Source organism: Meriones unguiculatus, chromosome 8 (genome assembly GCF_030254825.1).
Source record: "Meriones unguiculatus strain TT.TT164.6M chromosome 8, Bangor_MerUng_6.1, whole genome shotgun sequence".
Lineage (NCBI taxonomy): Eukaryota > Metazoa > Chordata > Mammalia > Rodentia > Muridae > Meriones > Meriones unguiculatus.
In genome coordinates this window covers 7,773,384-7,797,834 of record NC_083356.1, presented here as the reverse complement: position 1 = coordinate 7,797,834, position 24,451 = coordinate 7,773,384, and the positions used below count along the sequence as shown (strand labels likewise).

The 24,451-nt window shown below is 42.1% G+C and overlaps 1 protein-coding gene across 4 annotated transcripts in view; it reads left to right on the top strand.

The window, feature by feature from the left end:
- The window catches only part of Tmem117 (transmembrane protein 117), a 429,918-nt gene extending 420,602 nt beyond the window's left edge, over positions 1–9,316 (top strand). For 2 of the 4 annotated variants that reach the window (XM_060388754.1, XM_060388755.1), the window contains exon 7: positions 7,262–9,315. In XM_060388754.1, the coding sequence (XP_060244737.1) occupies positions 7,262–7,908 (647 nt within the window). In that variant the 3' untranslated portion in view covers positions 7,909–9,315. Of the gene's footprint in view, positions 1–7,261 lie in introns of all 4 variants that reach the window. The other 2 variants (XM_060388753.1, XM_060388756.1) reach the window with 2 other exon arrangements.
- The last annotated feature ends 15,135 nt before the right edge of the window (positions 9,317–24,451 follow it).

Sequence of the window (24,451 nt, the reverse complement as noted above, 5' to 3'; positions counted from 1 at the left end):
AGCCTCTGTAGCATCTATGTTTCTATTTCTGTTTCCCAGGTGGTGGGAGGGCACAGGTGCTTCACGATGGCGAGGATGTGAAAAATAATAGGCAAGAGTCCTTTGTTTGGTTCCCACAGTTTTATCTTTATTTGTTTTATTTCCATAGTTGTGTGATTTTTTTAGCAAATGAGTTCCTAGAAAATTGTTTTGTTAAGGAGTCCTCCTATGTCAGTCAGATGACAGGAAGTCCTGGGAAGGACAAGGCTGCGACCCATGCAGGACAGTCTGTCCAACAAAAGTAGTGAGAGACTCATGATAGGGAATGAAAGGTGCTCTGAAGACAGTATATTTACCCAAGATACACAAAGACCTTTTTCTACACTCCCAGTTAAGAATTTTCCCAAACCTCTCTGGAAGCAATTTCTACTTCATGCCCTTGTACAGGTGTGAGAGTTAACCATGTTTCCTTCCGTATAGAGGAGCAAATCTGTCTGTTTGTCTAAAACTCATCATCATTCAAGGCCATGCTTGTCTTCCCAGAACCTGGCAGAACCCAAGCTAACCTCCCCTACCAAGTCTTGTCTTGTCTTCACTTATGTATGTGACCACTTTATAACACAACTCACACATCCTTCAGCAAATGTCCTTACGTCCAGAGGAACAACTCAAATATGCAATTAATTATAATCATCAAGACACGAATATTTTGCTTCTCTGAACCTTCCACATTAAATCAATTCTAACAAGAGTCTAGAAGTGATTACATAATTAAAGTAAGCATTTGACGTAAAACACTCAAAAGTCATTCTTTATATTTGGGGCGGCACATCATTTCACAATTTATAAGTTGGTTCACGGACATTTAAAGTTAACATCAAAAACCAAGCTAGGATCTAGGAGACACAGAAATGCAAATGACTTTGTCCCTAGTCTCAGCAAAGTCATAGATGAATGGACATCAACTTGGTCATAAATCTGCTGTCTCTTCTCTTTATTTTCTTCATTTACAAAGACTACTTGTGCTTGTCACATTGGCTTGCTTCCTCAAGGAAGCAATGACAGCAGAAGCACTTAGATCTTAAGCATGTACTTTATCAGGTCAAAAGTGCCACACATTCATAAATTAGTAAACACATACTCTGTTTGCCAAATGGAGGCCCTGTGACCAAGCACGCATGTGCTTTGGAGACATCCCTAAGTCACCTGGGGAGAGACTGGGCCTAAGAAGTCCAGTTTTATGGCTGTGTCTGGAAGAAAAGAACTTTGATGGTGAACAAGACTACTGATACAGCAGGTTGCAATTATTATTATTATTATTATTATTTCCAGTATTCATCATCTTTGTCAAGGCTTCCCAGTGCCCCACAATGGCTCTTAAGGACATCCATAATGGGCAGTGTGAATGTTACAAACACTTGCTCTATATATCTAGCCAACTGGTACTGCCCAACTGGTAGAGAGGCATATACAGGATAGCTGTATGATAATTTCACCTGGCAACTCCAGTGAGTGCATGATTAAAATTACTTTAGATGCTTTTGGAAACATGAAATGTTCATTACATGTTACAAATATGAGCATGCTATGGCTTATTTTCCTCAGCTTAAAAAAAAAACATTTCCCCAATTATTGTCAATTTGTGTCTTAAATGAGGGTGATATTTAATGAAGACTCCTTTAAAATTACATATCCAAGGATTCCATAAACTCCCACAATGTAAAAAGATAACATTTCCATTGCAATATTATTTCTGACAATCAATAAGATTTATTAAAATGGCAGACTACAAGAAAGAGGTAACTCCGCCAACATCATGCAGTGATTTCTCATTAAGGCAGACAGAGAGCTATTTCAACAAAGAGATTAATAGAAATAATGTATGGATTCTGTCCTACCTCCTTGCTGATTTGCATTATGCTATGTAGTTGAAGCAACAGGGGGAATGCAAACACACTCACATGATTAATGTGGAAATTCCAACCCTCCAGCTACTGTTTATCATGTATTCACAACGGCACACTTGGGGGAAAGGATGTAGAAGCATTTTCTGTTTGGGCCTTTTTTTTTTTTTTTCTCTTACATACTTTCATGCAGGCCCTTTCAGAAAGTAAGCTTTACTTTTTCATGACAAACAGTGTTTCCCAAACTGTACACATTTTTAAGTATAGCTTTCTTACTGTGTTTTGCCTGTTTTGTTTTGTTTTTATTTTTCAATACTTGGAGATTTTCTGGCTTGTCCTATAACATCGAGGCTCTGGAGATGTTCGGTTCGTGCTCAGCCAGGGAGACTTTTGAGGCTGAGAAGAAGCCTTAAGGATTGTGAAGCCCAGCTCCCCACTTCATACGAGGACGCCAACACACAAGGCTGAGTCTGCACTGCCTGATTTTTGGGTTATGGGATTTCACATCTCACAGGGCCAAGGAATTCTTTAAGGGGAAGAAGCATTACCAAGTTAGCAAAACACTGTCACAAATCAGAGGATGGATGGTTAAGGATGGAGCTCCGTCCTGTGTGCAAAGGACCATTTTCTACTCTTTCAACATCATCACGATTTAGTTGAGTGGCCATGGCAGTGGTGGAGCAACATTGTCACGTATGCAGGACATTAAAGTTACTGTGATGTCTTAGGGAGGCTGCCATTATCTGGGCTCTACCCTAAGCATCTCGGCATCTCCCATTCCCATGTGGGCTCCCAAGGTTGATGGAGAGGCAGAGGCAACAGAGCTCTTGTTGGCCTCCAAGTTTACTTACACAATGAAACTCTTCTTGGAGCTATTATCAAACGAGTACTCTGTAGTCTGTAGACACCAGTGCTCAGGAACTCATAGTTTATCAAAATGACAAAAAAAAATGATACCCTTTTGTATAGAAATACCTTTGTTACAGCACTTCCATGCCTTTCTGTCCCTCTGGATTAGCAAAGTAGGGAAAAGAAATTGGTGAAGTGATATTGTGCTACATTTTTGGCAAATATAATGTATTTCTGACACCTTTCAAATATAACCTCCTGTTTGACTCCCCCAACCTCCAACACACACAGGCAAATGCTCTGAGAGAGTTACATTTGGATTATTCTTCATTTCATAGAATACAAAACCAGGATTCCAGCGACAGCTAGTAAGTAGGATTTCGTGGGAAGAAGAGGCAGAATCAGAAAACTAGTTAACCGTTCTCACACTGTAACTAAAATAATGGTGGACAAGAAAGGCTGAGCTGGGTACCCCAGAGGGCATGCTCTAAGTTTGATGTCAGGGTGAGGCTGGCATGGGCTCTGTCCCCATGGCATTTCCTCTCACACATGGTTGAAGATAGTGAAACTGCAGTTACACAGCATGTTTTCATCTTTTTCCTTCTACTCTGTGGCACATGAGAAAGAGCGTTAAAAACTAACTGCTATAATAGAGTGAAGACTGCCCCAACACTGTTGAGGTAGCAGAAAAATTCCAGAAACATACAAGAAAAGGTTCCCCCGCTCCAGTATCCTTGTTTAGTTTGGTCACTGTCCACTCACTTCCGTATTTACTCTGAGTTCATTGGCTTTTTCTCTGCTTATTAACATGTACATAGCATCCACCTAGCCAACAGGAAAACATTCTTCACTGACCCCACGAGTAGCCCTGTTTCGCCTCGTCTCCCCACTTCAGGGGTGGTGATAACTCCAGCTTGTGATAAACTAGTTGCCCTAGAAACAAGGAACTCTTTCTGTCGGGTTTCCCTTCTCATGGTTTTATTTTAAACGGAACCAAGTGGTAGACATTCCAGCAAGGTCCGCGGAGGTAAAGCTGAGAGACCCCTTGGCTCTGCCATTCAGTCCAGCTTTGTTACACGTTTGTTATTACCAAAGAACTCGTAGAATGGCCACAGCGGCGCTCTAGAGAACCTCAGCACTGTGGCCGCTGTCACGGCTGCAGCAGGCGAGTGCTCCTTCACGCTGGGTGAGACTGAACTCTCCCTTTCTACCTGTCCCTTGTTTCTCGACTGCCTTTCTTCCCCTATCACATGTCCCACGCTTTTCCTTTCCCCTTCTCTTGGCTCATCTTTTCTCCAACAACTCACTCTTTTCAGCGTGCCATTCTCTCAGGGGAACCACACAAGTACTAAATAAAACAAAACAAAACTGGTACAACCACTCTGGAAAGCTATCTGGCGCTTTCTAAGACAGTTAGGAATAGTGCTTCCTCAAGACCCAGCTATACCACTGCTAGGCATATACCCAAAGTTCGTTCAAGTACACAAAAGGGATACTTGCTCAACCATGTTTATAGCAGATTTATTTGTAATAGCCAGAACCTGGAAACAACCCAGATGTCCATCAACGGAGGAATGGGTACAGAAATTGTGGTATTTTTACACAATGGAATACTACTCAGCAATCAAAAAGGAGGAAATCATGAAATTTGCAGGCAAATGGTGGGATCTAGAAAAGATCATTCTGAGTGAAATATCCCAGAAGGAGAAAGACAAACACGGGATATACTCACTTATATAGACCTATAAGATATGATAAACATAATGAAATCTATACACCTAAAAAAGATAATCAATTGAGCAGACATGGGGTAAGATGATCAATCCTTGTTTAGAAAGACAGATGGGATGTGCATTGAACGTATGACAGGAGTCTACTGAGCGCATCTGAAAGACTCTAACTAGCAGTGTTTTCAAAGCAAAGACTCATGACCAAACCTTTGGCAGAGTACAGGGAATCATAAGAAAGAAGGGGAGTTAGTCTGTTGGGGAAAGGATAGGAGCTCCACAAGGACCAAATATATCTGGGCACAGGGTCTTTTCTGAGACTGACATTCAACCAAGGACCATGTATGGATATAACCTAGAACCTCCACTCAGATGTAGCCTGTGGTAGCTCAGTAACCAATTGGTTTCCCAAAGTGAGGGGAACAAGGACTATTTCTAACAGGAACTCAATGACTGGCTCTTTGGTCTCCCCACCCCCAAAGGGAGGAGCAGTCCTGTTAGGCCACAGAGGAGGGCTTTGCAGCCAGTCCTGAAGATACCTGATAAAACAGGATCAGATGAATGGGGAGGAGGTCCCCCCTATCAGTGGACTTGGAAAGGGGCACGGTGGAGATGAGGGAAGGAGGGAGGGACTGGGAGGGAATGAGGGATCGGGACACGGCTGGGATACAGAGTTAATAAAATGTAACTGATAAAAAAATAACAATAAAATAAAAAAAATATATATATATATATATAAAAACAAAAACGAAAACATTCCAGGCTTCTCAACCTTGCTTCTTCCTCAAGGGCCATGTGACTTGCTACCATGTCAATTGCTGCTTCCTCCAAAGTCCTTTCTGCAGAAATTTTTCCTTGGTTTTCATTCCATGTTTTCAGTGTCTGTTGCATTTATAGTTTGTATCCCTCGTTAGCATCTCTCAAATGCAATCTGTTATTAGGGTCTGTTACATCTCTGACCTGTTTTCCCCAACAAGATGACGAATTCCCCTTGAAAGGTAGAAGCTTGTATCTTCCCCATCTGGAACAGTATTCTACACAATGTCTCGTATGATCTCAATAGATGCTTAATGATACCGCACACCTTTGAATTTGATTTTTGTTTTTGCATATTAAAACAGACAATAACTTGGAATGTTGGGGACACTGTTGTTATACGTGGTAACCAAGTTCAAGTCAGCCTCTAGAGCTTCAAGACTAAAACATGTTTATACTGATAATCAACCATAAGTAAACGCAAGCTACAAAACAACACAGTACAAAGATGTAAGCACTGTCAGTTCCTTTAGCTGAACTCTTCAATACACAGCAAGTGGCAACTTCTCCTTTAGACAAAGAAATTGCCATTGGTCAGGCGGGATTTTGATGATACCATTAACAGTGTTTAAGATGACAGAATCATTATCTACAAGGCATAGCACTTAGCCTCTAATAAGCTCGTGAGATGTTAACTTCAAGAGATAATATTTTTTTTTCTTCATGGAAGGAAATGGGGGCTTTAAAGAATTTAAGCGAGTAACCTAAGTCCAAAAGCTAGCAGGAGGATTTTGGAGCAGGATGCACCCCTCAACGTTACATGTCAAAGGATCCAACAAGGTGCACAAAGTGTTTTCAACCTCCTCACAGATCTCTTTCCCCAAAGCTGCACCATGTACAATATGCACAGCCCTGTGAAGGGGGAACTGTATGGTGTCCAATGCCATCACCTTAAAATTATGACTAAAGCTTCTAGAGTCTGTTATATGTATCGTACCATTTGCTACAACAAACTCAAGGGTGGTAGTAACGTTATTATACTATACCTGATATTATAGAACTTGTAAGAAATAATAACAACAATAATAGAATGTATTATCCCTTAGAAAATGTCTGCATACTTTGCCTATGAAAACACCTTTTAATAACATGTCACTATACAACATCATATGAATATATGTATGATTTACTTAAATATATTTAATTATGTGTATGTGTATGTTTGTGAGGGAAGATGCCTGTGGAGGCCAGAGACATCACATTGCACTTGGAAGTGGATTACAGGATATTGTGAGCTGTGTGACACGGGCTTTGGGTACCAAACTCAGATCTCCTGTGAGAGCTTTGTGTGCTCTTAATCACTGAGCTGTCTCTCTAGTTCATATATAATATTTTAAGTACTAAGAGGAAATCATAGTGGCTAAATTCTCTCTAGGTAATATCTTCCAGTAGTTTATTAGCTTTAGTAGTCTATTTCATACATGCACTGTGTTCAATGAGCATTTGGTATAAATTTTTTAAGTCTTGAAATGAATGTTTAGGGATTATTGATCTGAATCATATCAACTAATGGCTTAATCAACAGGTCTCCTACAAACAGCAATGCGAATTCAATTGACATTCTACAATGCCTCGAATTGTGAGATGATTTATTTCTTCTCCAGACCTAATTATAAAACTGTAAGAAATAGTCAATCACATATTGGACTTTCTTAAAAATGTAATTAGAATAGTTTTTAAACCACTAATTAAACCACTCTATAGAAGAACCCAAGACTAACTTTGAATCTAGCCATGGTGCATATAAAACAAAGAGATTTAATCATATTATAGTAAATCCTATGTTACTGTAAGACCTACTGTCAAAGTCCTAGTCATTCTACATTGTCATTTCACTTTTGATAGCACTACACTTTCAAAAGATTGTCAGCAGCTCTAGTTCTCCAACAATTCACACTATTGTACTATTATCTTTATTTTAATGGCGAAAATCCTCTTGCAATTTTATCAGCCTTTGATTAACTCAGTATTTTCTTTTAAATGCAGGTAAATGGTTTAACTACGGAATTATCTTTCTCGTCTTGATTTTGGACCTGAATATGTGGAAGAACCAAATATTTTACAAACCTCATGAGTATGGACAGTATATCGGTCCAGGGCAGAAGATATATACAGTGAAGGACTCTGAAAGTCTCAAGGATTTGAACAGAACCAAGCTCTCCTGGGAATGGAGATCCAACCACACTAATCCGCACACCAACAAAACCTACGTCGAGGGAGATATGTTCTTACATAGCAGGTTCACAGGGGCTAGCTTAGATGTCAAGTGTCTGGCTTTTGTTCCCAGTTTGATAGCTTTCGTGTGGTTTGGATTCTTCATTTGGTTCTTTGGACGGTTTTTGAAAAATGAGCAAGGCATGGAGAATCAAGATAAAACCTATACTCGCATGAAAAGGAAATCCCCCTCAGAACACAGCAAAGACATGGGAATGACCCGAGAAAACACCCAGGTCTCTGTGGAAGATCCCCTGAATGACCCCCCCTTGGTGTGTATCAGGTCTGACTTTAACGAGATAGTCTACAACTCCTCCCATCTGACATCGGAAAACTTGAGCTTGCACTTGAAGGAATCTACCAGTGCAATGGAAGCTGATCAAGACCCAACAGCCTCTCCAAGTATGCGGACAAACTAGAGTCTCTTAGGCGGAGGTAGCACAAAGAGCGAGCCTGAGCGTAACTTAAAATCATAGTCTTTCATTTTGTAAATGTCAGGTTTACATAGCGTTAGGTAAAGAAATACAAACAATGCCACAACGGTGCTCAACATGCTTTTTCTAGACTCATTGTTTTCTATTTGTATTATGAGACACGTGCCTATTGTACGTTTAATGGTCCTCTAGAGATTGCTTTTCACAACCGCACAAGCTATTTACTGACTTTACAGCGAGGTAGATTAGCAGATTACCCATGTATCTGATGTTCGACCATAGTGGTGCCTTGAGACATTAAACTGTTTTTAACTGTACCAGACATGAAGTGTAGAATGGTTCTCCAGTCCATTTCACGTGGGATTTTTTTTTTATACAACTATTTTGATTTACACTTGATGTCTGAGCAGGAAATGGACATAACTGATTTGTGGTTGTGGAAAGTTCTCTTGGTTTACCTGTTTAGCAGAAAGTTGGTGACTTTGACACTGGACGGCAGAGAAGCATAGCGATTGCCTTTTACGTTTTATTGGCTGGCTGACGAATATAAATACAAATGTACAATCCGGTGAGAGGAGAACTGAAATCCAACATGGGTCATTGCTCCCGAAATGTGACTTTCTCCAACCACTAATTGCGATTAGGCGATAATACCTAATTATGTTTTCCTAATTAAAGATAAATTGCTGCCTGATTAATAGTCTTGCCCTTTTCCTTTGGGAACAAAGGTTAAGAGGAACAGTTGGGTGAGCTCTCAAATTTATTGGCATTTCCATGATGTTCTAGACAACCAAGGAATTAAAGGTGTAATCAAGTGAAGGTTGCACAGCCTGCAATATTGTACATTTTATTGTAAATATGGTTCTGGACAGTGAAAATGGAGAAACTTACAACAATGTTGAACAAGGGGATTCTGAAACCTTCCACTGAAACCTCATGTGGTGGAAGATGCTGTACAGGGTCTGTTTAATGTCTTTTGTGTATGTGCATTTTTCTTTGGGTTTCATTTTTTAAAGATGTAAACATTGCACATTAATAAACAAGAATTATATGCCAGTAGCCGTGTGATGTAGCTGTTGCTTTGCCTGTCTGTCTGTTTAAAGGATTCAGTCATGCCCTGGCTTAACAAAAACCTATTTAAATGGATTTTTAAAAGCTTGATTCTAAGCAAGGTAATAAATGGTACATTCCTAAATTGCTCTTAATTTTATTTCGTGAATTACAGTTACATGTTACTCGAGGAGCTGAAGGGAGATCATTTTTTAAGGTAAATTATTTATTTTCCTGTCACATACTGACACTGTTGCGATTTGTCTTTATGATTTTTTAAAAATCTCTCTTGTTTTGATCTGCTTTTGAGTGTGCAACATGCCGAATTTAGAATGCAGAACAGAACTGTGCATTTATCTGTCACTTGAGAGCCAGCTTTAATAAACATCTTGCTCTACTTGTTTACTAAGCAGCTGGAACCATGCCCCTGCTGTTTCTTTTGCCTTTAATAGCCGTGCATGGTGTACTCAGAATCATAAATATCTCTGGCACTGAAGATAGCGACGACAAGCTGACCATGGTAACCACTGACCACCCTCACCAGATAAATGCTATTCTGGCATGAGGTATCCCTAGCCAAATTTGCCCAGCCTACAGAGTTGAGTTCTTAGCTCTGGGACAAGTGAATAATGCTACCTGGGGCCACATTTTTATTAATTCTGAAAAAAATCATTTTCTCATAAGAAAATTGATTTTAAAAGTAGATGTTTATTATTCACGTGGATACTTCTTGAGTCATTAGAGACTTTTAATGTGGGTATTGAAGGAAACATGTTTAATGGGGTGAGAAGATAGACAAAAAATAATAAACCTTAAGTGTGATACTTTTGTGTTTTTAGGAAGTGTCTAGAAAGACTTGATTATAAATAAATATATATATTTAATGTTTATATATATTAAATACCAAGCAGAATAATCTCCAGGGATGGTATCTTAGTAACCAAGCAAGATCTGAAGCTGCCGAGGCCTTAACTACCAGGCTGCGTGTCCTGAGGCGTGCCTTTCATCTACACAGAGGTCCCTCCTTTTTTCCCCATACCTTTTAGATGTTATGTCTACCAAGTAAAGACTGTAAAGGGAAAGGAAATCAAAATTAAAATGCCATCCATTCACATTTAGTTCTGGATCCCGAGCCAGACAGCAGCAGGGTATGGCTCTGTGGGCTTTTTGAATACCAAATAGTTTGCTTTTTAATAAGGGCGTAAAAAAAAGAGATGCAGTGAACATAGAATTTGAAGAGTTAAAATAAATATTTGAAATCATAAACTAGTAGTACTGAAAATGTACAAATGGCTTGACTGTGGCCATGCTGAAGAACTGTGCACAATTGTATCCCTACTATTCTGGAATTGCAGCATTTTCCATGCAGTGCAGAATTTGGGCTAATCTGGCACAATTTAATATATTTATAGAGCACTTCATTAGTAGTTTAATTGGAAAATTAAGTAAACACTATGAATTTAGGCCTGATAATATACACTTAGAAATAACCCTCACCATCGCGTGGCCATTTGTATTACAAAGCCATAGCTAGTCACCCGTTTTCTCTACATGCTGGCTACTTACTGTGTTCCTTTGCCATTTAGCATCTAAGATCACCACTGACTGACTAGGGTTGTTCAGAATGATTTCTTTTCTGTTCTCCCTGTGGGCCAATCAATTCTCACAGTGTCAGATTTCACATCTAATGTGTAGAAGCTCTCCAAGCACTCAGTTGTGAAGGCAGGGGTGGGGTCAACCTTCTTCATGTCACCCTAGGGCCTCATAAGCCTTCCACTGCAGTATCCGCCTGCCCTCTGGGTCACCAACACAACCCCACATGAAATATGAAAAAGACAACGGTGATAAATCACTTTTAGCTGATCCCCCATGATGCTGACTGGATAATTCAAGCCAAGACTGCAGAACACTACCATTGTTTATTATCTGTCCTCACTCAGAACCGATACCTGTTTTTAAGACCATTGGTCTTGTAACTTTGTAGGAGGGTTTGTGGGAATGTTGACCTTTCCTGCAAATAAGAGCATCTCGGACTCACCGATGACAAACTGTCACTCTTCTGGCTAATGCCTACTTCGACTCATAAGTACAAGGGATTAGGAAGATTGGGGATTGGTACATACACAAACCAAGCTCTTAGTACTGCATTATCATCTCAACCAGAGAGCTTGTTGAAGAGGAACAGGAAGAAGTGGAAATTCACAATAGAGAGAGAAGGTGAGACAGATGGTGGAGACCAAGCAGCAGTTGCAGTAACCAAAATAACCAAACCTTAGAAATGAGGGGCTGGAGAGATGGCTCAGAGGTTAAGAGCACTGGCTGCTCTTCCAGAGGTCCTGAGTTCAATTCCCAGTGAACCATAGGCTTACAACCATCGATAATGGAATCTGTGCCCTCTGCTGGTGTGCAGGTGTTCGTAATAAATAAATCTTTAAAAAGAAACATTAAAAAGAAAGAAATAAAATAGTGGTTTTACTGTGCGCAAGCTCTAAAACTATAGGGAGGGATGAAGAACTTGTAAACAAATTTCATCATTCACATCTTTTTAGTCCAGTATTTTTGTGGGCTACAAAAGACAGTCAGAAAAATATGTACAGTTGGAAGGGTTACATGAAAAGCTGGTTTCCTGGACAAGCTAGTGTTGAAGCCATTCTGTGCCTGCCCCTGGTGAAGTCTGGGAAGGGAGAAAGAGAAGCTGTGAGACAAACACCAGAGGTGAGTATAGCTGGGTAAGTGAGCAATATGAGATGGGAGAGACAAAAAGCAAATACAAGACTTCAGAAAGGCTAAAGGAAAAACAGACAGGCCAGGTCAGCTGTTGAGTCCCTACCAGCAGCCACTGAGATTTTACACACCTCAGAAGCACCCATGTAACATACAATACAATTACAGTAACAAGTTTGTAGGTGACCCCAGCCTTAATAAACCTACTGCTCCCACCCAAATCTTCCCTCAATTGTCAGGCTAATGACACTATCATTTTGAATAATTTTTATTCAAAGTAATTACCTTATTTAATTTTCAAATTAACCATCACCATGGGAGGTAAACAGGATTAATTACACTCTACGATGAACCTGAGGGTCAGAGATGTTTATCTCTGGAGATGTCCTAGATCACAAAGCTAGCCCAGTGCTGAGTCAGGATTTGAAACAGATGTCTCTGATTCCCAGACCTTCCTATCTTCCTATCACAGTCATAAACACACACACACACACACACACACACACACACACACACACACACACTATCTGTTTCAAACAGGATGTTTGATGGCTGACTTATGGACAGTTACAGAAACACAAGAAGCTTGATTGCTGGCTACTCTTACACCTCAAGAAGCTGGGTTAAGTATTTAACAGGAATCCCTGCAGCCCGCTGGGAAGCAATTTACAAGCTCAATCACATGATTGAAACAGACAAGGCTGAATTAAATGGAAGGCACCGTGAGTTCATTCCCAGGCGCTTTAAGTACAGTCCTAAAACCACAAAACAAATTGGTACAAGCACAATGTGTAGCTCCGGAATTGGCTTCCCTGAAGGTTTCACGCTTCTTGAGGAGGGTAGATAGAGTGCTCTGAATACCCCTGGTAAATGACACAGGAGGAATATTTCATTATGAATGTTTAAACAAGGGGAAAAAAATGAAAACTAAGAACATTTAACGAATTACTAGTTTTAGGAAACATAATTTGGATGCAAGCTCCGACTGTAACAAGGTTTCAACGTGACCACTTAAAGTGTATTGTAAAACCCCTTTCTCCAGGTGCACAAACTGTCCCTTGGCACACACTGGGTCTGAAGATGCCTCCCTGAGCACCCGGTGCTCACCCCAGGTTGGGGACGCCTCAAGGGTTTTGAAGCGGCTGCCTGTGACTGTGGTAGATTACTGTGAACAATGCATTGCCCTGCAGGGCTGGGGCAAACACCCAGAATCCTAATCCTAACCCTCAGGTAAACACCCTCAGGTCCCTGCATGCCAGCGCTCAGCAGAAACACTCAGCTTGCCTTCACCTCATCAGCAGCTCACAGCTGATGCAGCCACTGAACACCGTTAGGCTGTTGGCTCCCAATTCCCCCCCTCTTGTCTCTTGCTTTGAACTCTACAAGCTGAAATCTAAACCCTTTTCACTTTTTACGGAAGTTTAGAGCCCTTAGCTTAGAGCGAGTGGCTGTGTTCTCTGAAATCACTGGCTGTAATCCTTCAGAACTGCTGTGCCAGGCTCACTCTCCAGCATTTCCTAAGGTTCTCAAGTTCTAAACCATAGCCTTCCTTCTGTGACTGCTTTCTGAGTCTCTTCCCAGGACTTTCTCATCCACCACCTTTCACAAATCCTGATGTGCATGTACTATCTCTAGCATTTAAAGAGAGGCTACAAACAGATGAGCCCAGCCCTTTAGCTCTTCCTGCTGGGTTTTCCTGCAGCCCAGGCAACAATTTCTGAATCAGAATGTCATCCCAGTCTTGAATGTGGAGAAAGAGCCTCTCCTCGCTTCCATGGAAGGAGGGCAACATTTCCTGTAAGCTGTGAGATGCTTTGTAGAATAAATATCATTTTAAGTTAGGAACATGGTTTTCCATACAGTTTTCCATAAAGACGTACCTGCTTTGAATCATGGTCAGAGTGACCTTAAGCTAAGCCCAGTAGAAAAGAGCTATACCTAAAAAGTTACTAAAGAGAGAATTTGGGAGAGAAAATAATGGTGAAATCAGGAAAAGCACAGCTGTACAACTCTCTCTCTCTCTCTGTCTCTGTCTCTCTCTCACACACACACACAAATATATATATATATATATATGTATATATATATATACATAAAATTGTCTTGTAACAAATTGTATTCTTCAGTTTAAGAATAAACAGATGGTGCTTGAAACATGCCAGAAAATTGAGATGATCTGTACTCCCTTTCCAAATAGTCCTCAGATAAGAAAGAGATTTTCTTATCTAGTACCTTCATTGACTGCTCTAGTCATTTCACGTCGGCCCTCACCACTGCCTCACACAGCACTCATCAGCTTTTCCTAGGATAGCTGTGGCTGGCTCTAATTGGCCTTCCCAGCTCTCACCTTGTCCAGTGCACGCCACATTCCACAGGAGAACAATCTCTTTAAAGCATAAACATCATTGTAGCACATCACTCCTTTAATGGCCAACCTCTTTTAAGAGCTGCACACAGCTCCAAAACCGACAACAGCTTAACACAGTCAAAAAGCATTTCTTGCCATGTTGTACTGAACTGAGGGTTCCCAGGGCAACCTCCCACTTTCCTATTCCATGACTCAGGGATTCAGCTGTATTTCCAGAGGTTTGATAGCCTCAGGGTCATAGAATCCTCCATATACACAGATGACTGAAGAGGAAGGAGAGCCAGCTTCTAGGGAGGGGGTTCAGGAATAGACTTAAGAGTGGAACACTTCCCCCACTATCTGGTTTCAATGGACACTGCATTACCCATCTCAAGTTTGTGTAAACATGCTTATCATTTGTTTTCTGTATTGCCAATAAAAACAACCAGCCAATGCTGAGCAATGGAGAGAATAGGGTGGGACATCCTGGTCAGGACAGGAGGAGAAAGAAGGAGTAGGAGGAGAGATCTGAGAGAAGAGGATTGGGAAATGTCAGGAGAAATGAACTGGACCTAAGATATGACTAAATAGCAAGTATAATGTGGGAAATCTGAATGAGAGGAAGCTATGAAGGCTTGGGGGTTTAGGATGGTTTAGGTAGTTATTGCCCAGCATTGTGCTCTAGGTTAATTAAAGATAGATAGATAGATAGATAGATAGATAGATAGATAGATAGATAGGACAGTGAAACACTACTTCACGCACTCCACTGGTCATGACTCAATTGTAGTATCTGGCCACCTGCAAAGGATGGTGGAAATGCCATTCTTCACCACAGTGGACAAGGAACAAGCCTGAGGAGTTTCCTAGTCAGAAACACGCTCATGCGATGTGCTCAGGTATGTTTTATACTGGAAGCTGTGATTCAGTAGGTTTTGAATTTCATCAGCTGTTCTCTATGAACATGAACTTGAGGACGGCTAATGCTCATTCCTGTCTGGCACTCAGAATTCTACATCCTCCTGTTTTGTTTTCTATCCCTGTACTGTGGGTCCCATTCATCCAGCCACCTTTAACTCTTTACAGTTCAAAAGAGCCAAGGTACCACTTGGCTCTGCTTTGGCTCAGTGTCTTATGTTCATCCCCCTTTTTTTTCCCATGAACTTTTGGAGCAACTCAAGTACATTATTACACTGTATATTCAATGTATATACAAATGTATGAGTGAGTACCTCTTCATTGAGTTTTTATGTGACGTACCCTTTACGGAATCCTAAGCATTCTCATCTCTCTCTGAGGGAGACAGTGTGTGTGTGTGTGTGTGTGTGTGTGTGTGTGTGTGTGTGTGTGCGCGTGCTTGGAAATATTATTTAACCCTGAGTATCATGATGACTTAGGCTATGGAAAGGAATTATACATCAGTTTTCTTGATTCAGTAAAACATGAACAGATACACTGAAGAAGCTGTGTATTTATAAGAGACTCTTTTGACTAGTACACCATTTCCAAATTCTCCGGTTCTCTCCCTGACAGATACTGCAATGTTCTTCTAGTCAAATTTTATAGTTTAAATTGGCAATGGGTGATTATTTCTTACATTTGCTATGCATGGTGGTTTGAATGAGAATGGCTTCCATGGGCTCACATATTCGCCTGGTCCCCAGCTGATGAAACCATTTGAGAAGGAATAGGAGGTGTGGCCTTGTTGGATGAAGTGTGTCACTGGGGGTGAGATTTGAGGTTTCAAAAGACTCCCATTCACAGCTGGTGTTATCTCTGCTTTATGGTTGTGGATCAGGATGTGAGCTGTCAGCTGAAATCATAAGCCAAATTAAGTGGTTTTTTATATGTTTCTTTGGTCATGGCATTTTATCATAGCAATAGAAAAGTAAATAAGACAACATGGCAGAGGCAGGACAAAGAGATCAAACTCAAGAAAACCCAATTACAAGAGAGTATCACAGTTAAACCAGGAAGGTGTGTGCTATGAAGGAGACACTGCAAAACCTAATCAGAAAAACAAAACAAAACAAAACAAAACAAACAAAAAAAAACCATAAAGACTGCTGGAAAAATCAACCACTAGTCAGCGTGGGTAGCCAAGAGTCCAGAGATCCCATGCCTGATGTCATGCTATTGTGCCCTCACCTCATCTATTACAGACTGCAAAGGCTGAGCTAACTATGACCCATTGTGTAGGCAGTTACATAATGACTGTGCAGTGTTTCTCAAGTGTCCTAATGCTGCAACCCTTTAATACAATTCCTCATGTTGCAGTGACCCCACCATGAAATTAGTTTTATTGCCACATCATGACTGATCTTCCTAGTTTTGTGAATTATGATGTAAATATCTGTGTTTTCTGATGGTCTTAACTGACCCCTATGAAAGAGTTTGACGCCCAGAGGGGTCATGACCCATAGGTTAGGAACCACCATTTCATTAAGACAGGAAATGTAGTGTCTCCCACTGTACATATTTTTTTTCAGCAGCTTTTAATTGTGTGGATGCAGAATGAAAACACGCAGTGACTCCACAGGCAAGAATGGTCAGCGATGTCAAGATGATGAACACGTTTGCAGGCTTTACGTGTTTTCTGGAAGCCAAAATTGAAAAAAAAAAAAAAGTAAAAATAAAAAACAAACACTAGTCATGGGCTCACAAGCCCAAATGAACTGATTATAGCTGTAGTCTGGTAACTGGTAACTCAGGGTTCTTTTACAAGCCTATTTACATGTTAGGAACATCAATTATTCCTCCCGTTTGAAATACATGGTTCTTGTAATCAATTGCTCTGAGTTAATGTTTAGAATTATTCATGAAAGAGCTATATTTTAATGGCATTTGATGAGTACCAGCAGCAGCATCCATTAATTTGATTAGTTTTATATGGGCTGGAAGAGAAACCTGGCACACAGCCTTAAGCGAATCAATAATGTAGGGTCTGAGCATGTGCACACAAGCCAGCCTAGCCATTCTGTGGTCTGGCACAGCACTGATTACTGAGGAGAGCACAGTGTGGAGAGGACATGACTTGTGTCCTGCCATTCTGTCCGTCTGTCTGATATTTTATCATCAGTTGCCTTACTTACCTCAAGCTGTGACTATTAGAAGTTTTCTTTTTCAACTCTGCCCCTGGCACCACTTCCTGTTGCCCTTCCTATGATAGTGGGCAGAGCTGAGATGGATTTTTACTTTTTTTAAATCTAAGGGCAGAGATACATCAGGAGTATAAATCTGAACACTGAGGACAACAGGAGCCAGGGCCAAGATCCTGATTATCCTGCAGTGTGCATCAATTTGAGAGAGTCATGCAGCGTCTGCTTCAGAGAGAAGGAAATGCTCTTTGCCCAAGAGATCCAGTAAAGGGGAAGGTGTGGTATCTGACAAGTGGAAGTCACCGAGGTATTGTCATAGCTAGAGAGAGCTGGCCGGTTTTAATCAGGAAGCATCCCCTGGGAGAGACCAAAGGAGGACCCAAGGAAAACCAAGGCCTTTGTGTTCCTCTTCATGGCTGGTGGCAGAGGAGGAGGTCCAATGCCCAGATTCCTCATGTGTCCATCTGTAGGAGATATAGTTAGTAGACAGTGTTCTGCTGTCAGCTCCTTCTGGGTCTACCCCTGTTGCAGAAAGTCCCATGTCCTGAAACTGAGCTATGGCACAAGGTCAGAAGAGCCACTGAACTCCACAGCAATGCCCAGGACACTGATTTGCCCAGGATAGAGGCAAAAGCCTAATATTATCTCTTAAGAGTAGACAGTACACAGCCAACCTAACACTAATTCTAATTACAACTGTTGTAGCCAAGGCAGTAATTTTGCTACAATGATGGTTCTCTGAAGACTAAATTCCACGGTTCAAAAGGATGTAGAAGACCTGATCTAGGGCAAGAGAATGATACAACTACAAAACAATTGGTGTTGCATGATACTGCTTAAACAGTAGAGGCCAGAAAGTCTCTGATGGTCTTAACTGGAACTCCCTTCTGCAAAGATATCATGGCTCCAAGCGGGCTTGAGCACTGGAAAAATAAATGAGATACATATTTAGAAGCAAAATAAATAAACAGAAAGCAAGTAGTTCTTTCTAAACTAGAAATTAGATTCAGAAGACCTGGGTTCAAGGCTGTCATTCTCACAGATCAGAAGACTCCCTTTGCGCTTTCTAGACCTTGAGGCATTATGAAATATAGAGCCTATTGACAAGACAGAAAACTGGACTTTAAGCAGGAATTATCCAGAAACCAGAAAGCTACATATCACAGTGATAGTTGTGCTAGTCTCACTCCCAGTCAGGCTGGTGGCCATTTGTTGAGGTAGTATGCAGTAAACAAGGGAGAATCCTGAGCTATTCTGAAGACTATCAACAGTGATTCAGGCAGAGACTCTGGGCATCTTCATGGCTTCTTGATAGACTGGAGACTATCCAATGGCTAAGTTATAAATGGAGTCCCTGTGGGAGTCGGACTTAGTATTAGGGACAAGTATTAGCCCTGTGCTCCCTTCCCTCATCTCTGAATATATGGTTGGGGTTGACATAATTGACAGGTAAAATAACTAGCACATTGTATCTTCAACACATGGAGTTTTCCAAGTGGAAACCTGGGAAACAGACCGACCGTGTACACTCAAGCAAGAGAACAACGACAATAATAAAATGTAGAATAAACGCCATTTAAAAAATATCCACGTGCCCCGGTGGCACAGGCACAGGCGAGACAGCCCTGAGGGTGTGGGCGAGCTGGCTACAGCATTTGAGAGAGCTGACCCCACCCCTCATTGTTCTTGCAGGGGTGTGGGCACAGGAGAGATGACCCTGCCCCTCACTGGCTACACTGCATCTCGCCTGGGCAGTGCAGTAGAGCTGGCCCCGGTGGCATGGGCATGGGTGAGATGGCATGAAAGGAGAGATGGCCCTGCCCTGTGCTGTCTGGGTCAGTGCTCGGGCACTTGCCCTGGAGGTGGAGGATCAACAGGGTTGGCGGGACTGACCAACTCAACTACCTCCCAGGCCCAGATCCTGGGCTTTCAGTCTGCCCACTCCAGCATTAATTCCACCTGTGAACTACTAGGCCACGGGATGGGGCTGGTTCCGCAGAGCCAGCACTGCAGGGGCTCCGTGACGCAGGACAACAACAGGGTATCCGAGAGGAGTCCCAGTGAGGATCCAGTGCTGGTAGTGTAGCAGAGGCCAGGAGCCTCGAAGCAGACCAGTGACTCAACATTCGCAAGTAAAGACTTGTGGACAAAAGGGTCTCTATTGCATGACACAGCACAGCTTTTTGTTTGCTTGCTTGCTTGCTTTGTTTTGGGTTTGGGGTTTTGATTATTTTTTTTTCTTTTGGTGGGAGGTTGCAAGGGTGCAGGGTAGATATGGAAGAACAGGGAGATGAATGGGATTGGGGCGTCTGGTGCAAAGCTTACAAAGAATCAATAAAAGGTTAAAAACATCTACATGCAAGAGTCGTTACCTTTCTTGTAGCTATTTAATTCAGCCCTGCACAAAAACTGACCAGATATGCCACAGGGTAGGCTGTCATAGTCCCCACCGCTGTAGCTGTAGCTGCCACAGCAGTGATAAACACGGCATGGCATCGTTGCTTCGCTTGTCTTTATCTTCATGTGTGCGGCTTTTACTTCGCCAAACGCCTTCCTCCCTTAATCAAGAGAAAGTACCAGAAACTATAAACATTTGCCTAGAGCTGAAAAATAAACACTTAGAGTATTTCACAAGAATTACTCCCTCTCCTTAGTCATAGGATAGTGTAAAAAAAAAAAATGGATGAATGCTCCAGACATCCTTCCTGTCTCTCAGGGTGATGAGGGAAATCCTCTCGAGGTGGTAATAACAGTAGGTATTAGTAGTGGAAGCTTATCCCATAGGCCAGGATTGGGGGAACTAAATACTAATACAGCTTTAAAGTACTTTCTTTTCATGGCCTGTGTTCTATCAAATCCCATCACAGGTTGAATGGGGCCAACCTGTAAGTTGAAAGTGGGGTGTCCGGTATGAGGCAGAAGCAGGGCCACTGAGCACACATGAGCTGGTAGGTCAGAGCCTCTCTGGCACATGCCTAGTATGATCAAGTCCCCAGCTGCAGTCTCTAGCACTGCAGAAAGACAGACCAACAGAGAATGTGTGTATGTGCGCATGGTCTGTGCATGCACACACGTGCACACATACACACAGAGCATGGGGGTGAGGTGGAGTGGAGTGGGGTGGGGTGGGGACCACTCTAGTGATGCCCAGTGCTTTACTTGATTTACCTGCTCATCTACTTTGGGTGACTGGAAAAAAAGAAAAAAATGATTAGCATAGACAGAAACTGACGGATATAAGCAAATGTCCTAGCTAGCTAACAGGGGTCATGAAAGAATCTGAAAGGACATTAAGTAAGTCATCAGCAAAGGTTAAGATATTTTTATCCATGCTCACCACCCCCAACACACAAACAAAAGCATTTACAGTGAAGGAAGCCTTAACCCATACACAAAATGCTTCAGCAGTGGATGCCAGCCTCTGTGAGACTGCCTTTGTTTTATGAGCTCCTGTGTTTGTATTTTGAAGAAAATGATGGGGCTGTGTCATTGTGGCAGAAAAAGAACAAACAAATAATGGAATAAAGTGGAATAGGTGGGCTAGACCGTGAGCATATACAAAGAGATTAATGTGGCCCCAAAAGTGTGCTGTTTTCAATGATGTTTTGCTTGTCAGAACCTAGAGGGTTTTTTTTTCCTTTTTCAGAAAAAAAAAATCAGTTAATTTGTGCTCATTAAGACAACAAAAACAATCTGTCATCCTGACCCTCTCTGCCATCCTCCTAGGAGCCTGGGGGCTGGCTGACCATAAGCTATGGGAGGCTTGGCTGCCTGGCAGCTTATTAGACTATCCCAGCAAGGGACCCTGTGGATAGGAATGTTCAAATAAGTGCAGAAGAGTGCTTTCCTCATTCTGCCAAGGTGTTCGAGGATTTTTCTAAGGGTATCGGGCTGCTTTGAAATGATCACCTTAGTGGAGGGATGTGGGCTCAGATGTCTGCCTGCATCCAAAGAACATGTTTATCCCTGCATCTTGGGAGCCAAAGGCAAAATACAGGATTAGAAAAGGGGAAAGACAGTGGATCCACAGACACAGGCAGTCTTGGCCTCTCTGCATTGTTAATAATGTTGTTGTTGAGCACATGCAGGCATAGCCGATAATCCATGGCAGGTGGGGATATATTTATCCTAGAATCATAAGGATGCATTGGCAGGGGTATTCATTACTTAGTTATAAGGACAGCTGCCTTTGTCAGCGCCTTGCTGTCATCAAAAGAAAAGACAATCGGAGCTTGCATGGGTACTAATCTGATATTGCATCACCTTTATTAGCTGATGAAGGATCAACAAGGGTATGCTTTCTTCGGTTTTGTCCCCAAAACGATGTAGTTTGGAGCTACTGTTTTAGCCTGTGTGGCTTGTTAAACAAACGTCCATGTAGCTAGTACTTACTATGTTAAAGCTAAGTGGTGACAGGTACTTGTATGCTTTATTCCAAGAAACTGTAACCACAAATACCTGGACTTACACAAAGTAAAACATTTCAGCACAAAGGTCAGCAAAAACCATGCTTTGTGGAAATCTCTAAATAGTGCCTTTAGTAAACACCCACTTAATGAATGCAGATATAAAAGAATAATTGAATGATGAATGATTAGATGGATGAATGGATGGTGGGTGGGTGGATGGATGGATGGATGGATGGATGAAGGGTGGATGGAGGGTGGATGGATGGATGGATGGATGGTGGATGGGAGGGTGGGTGAGTGGGTGGGTGGATGGATGGAGAGTGCATGGGAGGGTGGGTGGGTGGATGGATGGATGGAGGGTGGATGGGAGGGTGGGTAGGTGGATGGATGGGTAGGTGGGTAGATGGATGGATGGAGGGTGGATGGGAGGGTGGGTGGGTGGATGGATGGGAGGGTAGGTGGTTGGGTGGATGGATGGATGAAGGGTGGATGGAAGGGTGGGTGGGTGGATGGATGAAGGGTGGATGGGAGGGTGGGTGGGTGGATGGATGGATGGATGAAGGGTGGATGTGTGGGTGCGTGAGTGGATAGATGGATGGAGGTTGGATGACTAGGTGGTTGGGTGAACGGATGAATACATAGGTTAGTACAATGTAAGTGATGTGAGAGCTTTGTGTGGCAGGCTGCCAGCAGCACTACTTGTTATGATTTTAGTTTCGAATGACCCTCCCAGGCTCCTGGTTTGAATTCTTTGTCCTCAGCTAATGGGACGGTTTGGAGGTTATGGAACTTTAGAAAGAAAGTGGGACCTAACTGTCAGAGTTGACTATGAGGTGAACTTCTAAGGACTGTGCCCCACCCTAGCTCACTTGAGGCTTCCTAATCTGTCATGACATAAGCAGTCTCCACCGCACATCCCTTCTGCTCTGCCACGCCATCCCCTGCCATGATAAACTGAAATCACTAGCCCAAATAAATCTCCTTTTTTTCCTTTAAAGTTGTTTCTCTTGGGTGTTTTGTTCCACCAGAGACTTAGAAGAAACACTACATTTGTTTTCTATCCGATATTTTGAAATTGTCTAGTTCAAATTATCCAGAATCCAATAACATGTCCCTGAAACATCTTCATTTCATTTAACCTTTCTCCCCTCCCCTCACCCCAGTTTCACCAGCTTTGAGGTAAATGGTGAATCTGCATACCATTGCCATGATGCATGGTGGCTGGGAGAAATTGGTTCTTTTTAATTTGTGTGGATTGATCTCCTTGGAACTCTGTCTCTTTGTGCAGTGACCACTTAGCTTGTTTTCCACCAACCCTCTCAACCCTCCCTTCTAGCCCACATCCATTCCTTTGTGTCAGCTACTGATTTCCACAAACACTCTCTACCAGGGACCCCACAGCCACCACACTGCTTAGGACAACGGCAACCAAATAATGGAAAACTCAACCAACAAAGATGAGCTCAGCTGTCAACACCAAGAAATACCTCAAACATCCTAACTCCAGTTAGCTAGATGCCAGCACAGAGCACAAATGTAAACAGCTGGGAAGCCAGTGACCCTATTATAGTAGCCTCTGAGAAATGCAATCTAGCAGAAGCAAGAGACGAGGACTTCAAAATAGCAACTATGAATATGTTCAAGGACCTTAAGGAGGATATGAATAAATCCCTTAATGAAGTCCGTTAATCATGTGGGTTGCTACATGCCACCGAACTGACACCTCTTCATAAATTTAATAAAGTGTTGGAAAGTATGCTATGCCTGAGTTTCCAAGCTGCAGTTTTGTACAAAAGCTTAACATAAGAAACATGAAGCTTCATAAAGGCCAGGGTTCTAGGTCCTGGGGTTCCCTTGGCCTTGTTTTGATGACGACCTAAAGCCATTTCTATCCCTGGATCCTAGATTCAGGCCCTTTAAAGTCCATCTCTTCTTTCTGAGACTAATCTCAACACACAGGAGTCAGTCGTAGAGTTTCTGATAATATGAAACCTCTAAAGACATGGCAGGGGTCCTCTTTTTTTCTCCCAGGAGGATTCTTAATCCTATATACCAATTCGCACAACAAAGTCTTTGCTATGTGTTAACTGGTACCGTTAGAACCCCAACTTGCTTTTGCAAAAGAGCTCGATTCCGGATTGTCCCTCCTTACTGGGTAGATTAATTCGTTTGCACAGCACCAGGTGTGCTGCTCTCGGGAAAGCCTGTGGGTAATACTTGTTTGTTATTTAGAGAAGGAGTTTGTGAAAGAAAATTTGGAATGTCTGGTAGCCAAACACAGGAAATCCCCTCTCAATACTCACCCTCTGTAAATTCCTTCACCTGCCTTGGCTCAGGTAATCCCCACATAGTTTCTGTGACAAGCATAATTCTTGTCTCCATTTTTGGGATTAGGAAACTAACACCAGCGTCTAAACATAAGCCACGTTGAAGACACAACGAGAAGCAATGCCAAATTAAAACGATAAGGGTCTACCGAGCGACACAGCCCTGCTTGGCACTGGGCACTTACACTGTATGCATGCAGCAGCCTGGGCAGATAGCCAAAGGCATGGAAGGCGGAGGTCAGTTCATTTTCTCTCTGTGTGTCACCGTGGTCCTTCACTGTGGCTCTGCAAACAAAATTTATTTTTCATGCTCCCTTGGCAGCAACTTATGGAATTTAAAGTAAGGAAAGCTCAGTCTCACCAAATCATAGTTGACTACGGATATATTGTATGTGCCCCTCCTCAGCAAGCTTTTTGTGAGAATTAACACACTTAGAATGTACAGGTGGCTATTCCTTTGGCCCATGTCTGCTCTGTTAGGCTCTCTTCTTTCGACCTTTTGGAAAAACAGCAACAACAAAAAACCCAAAAAACATTTTTCTCAAATGTAGCCTCGAGGGGGAGGGGATGCTG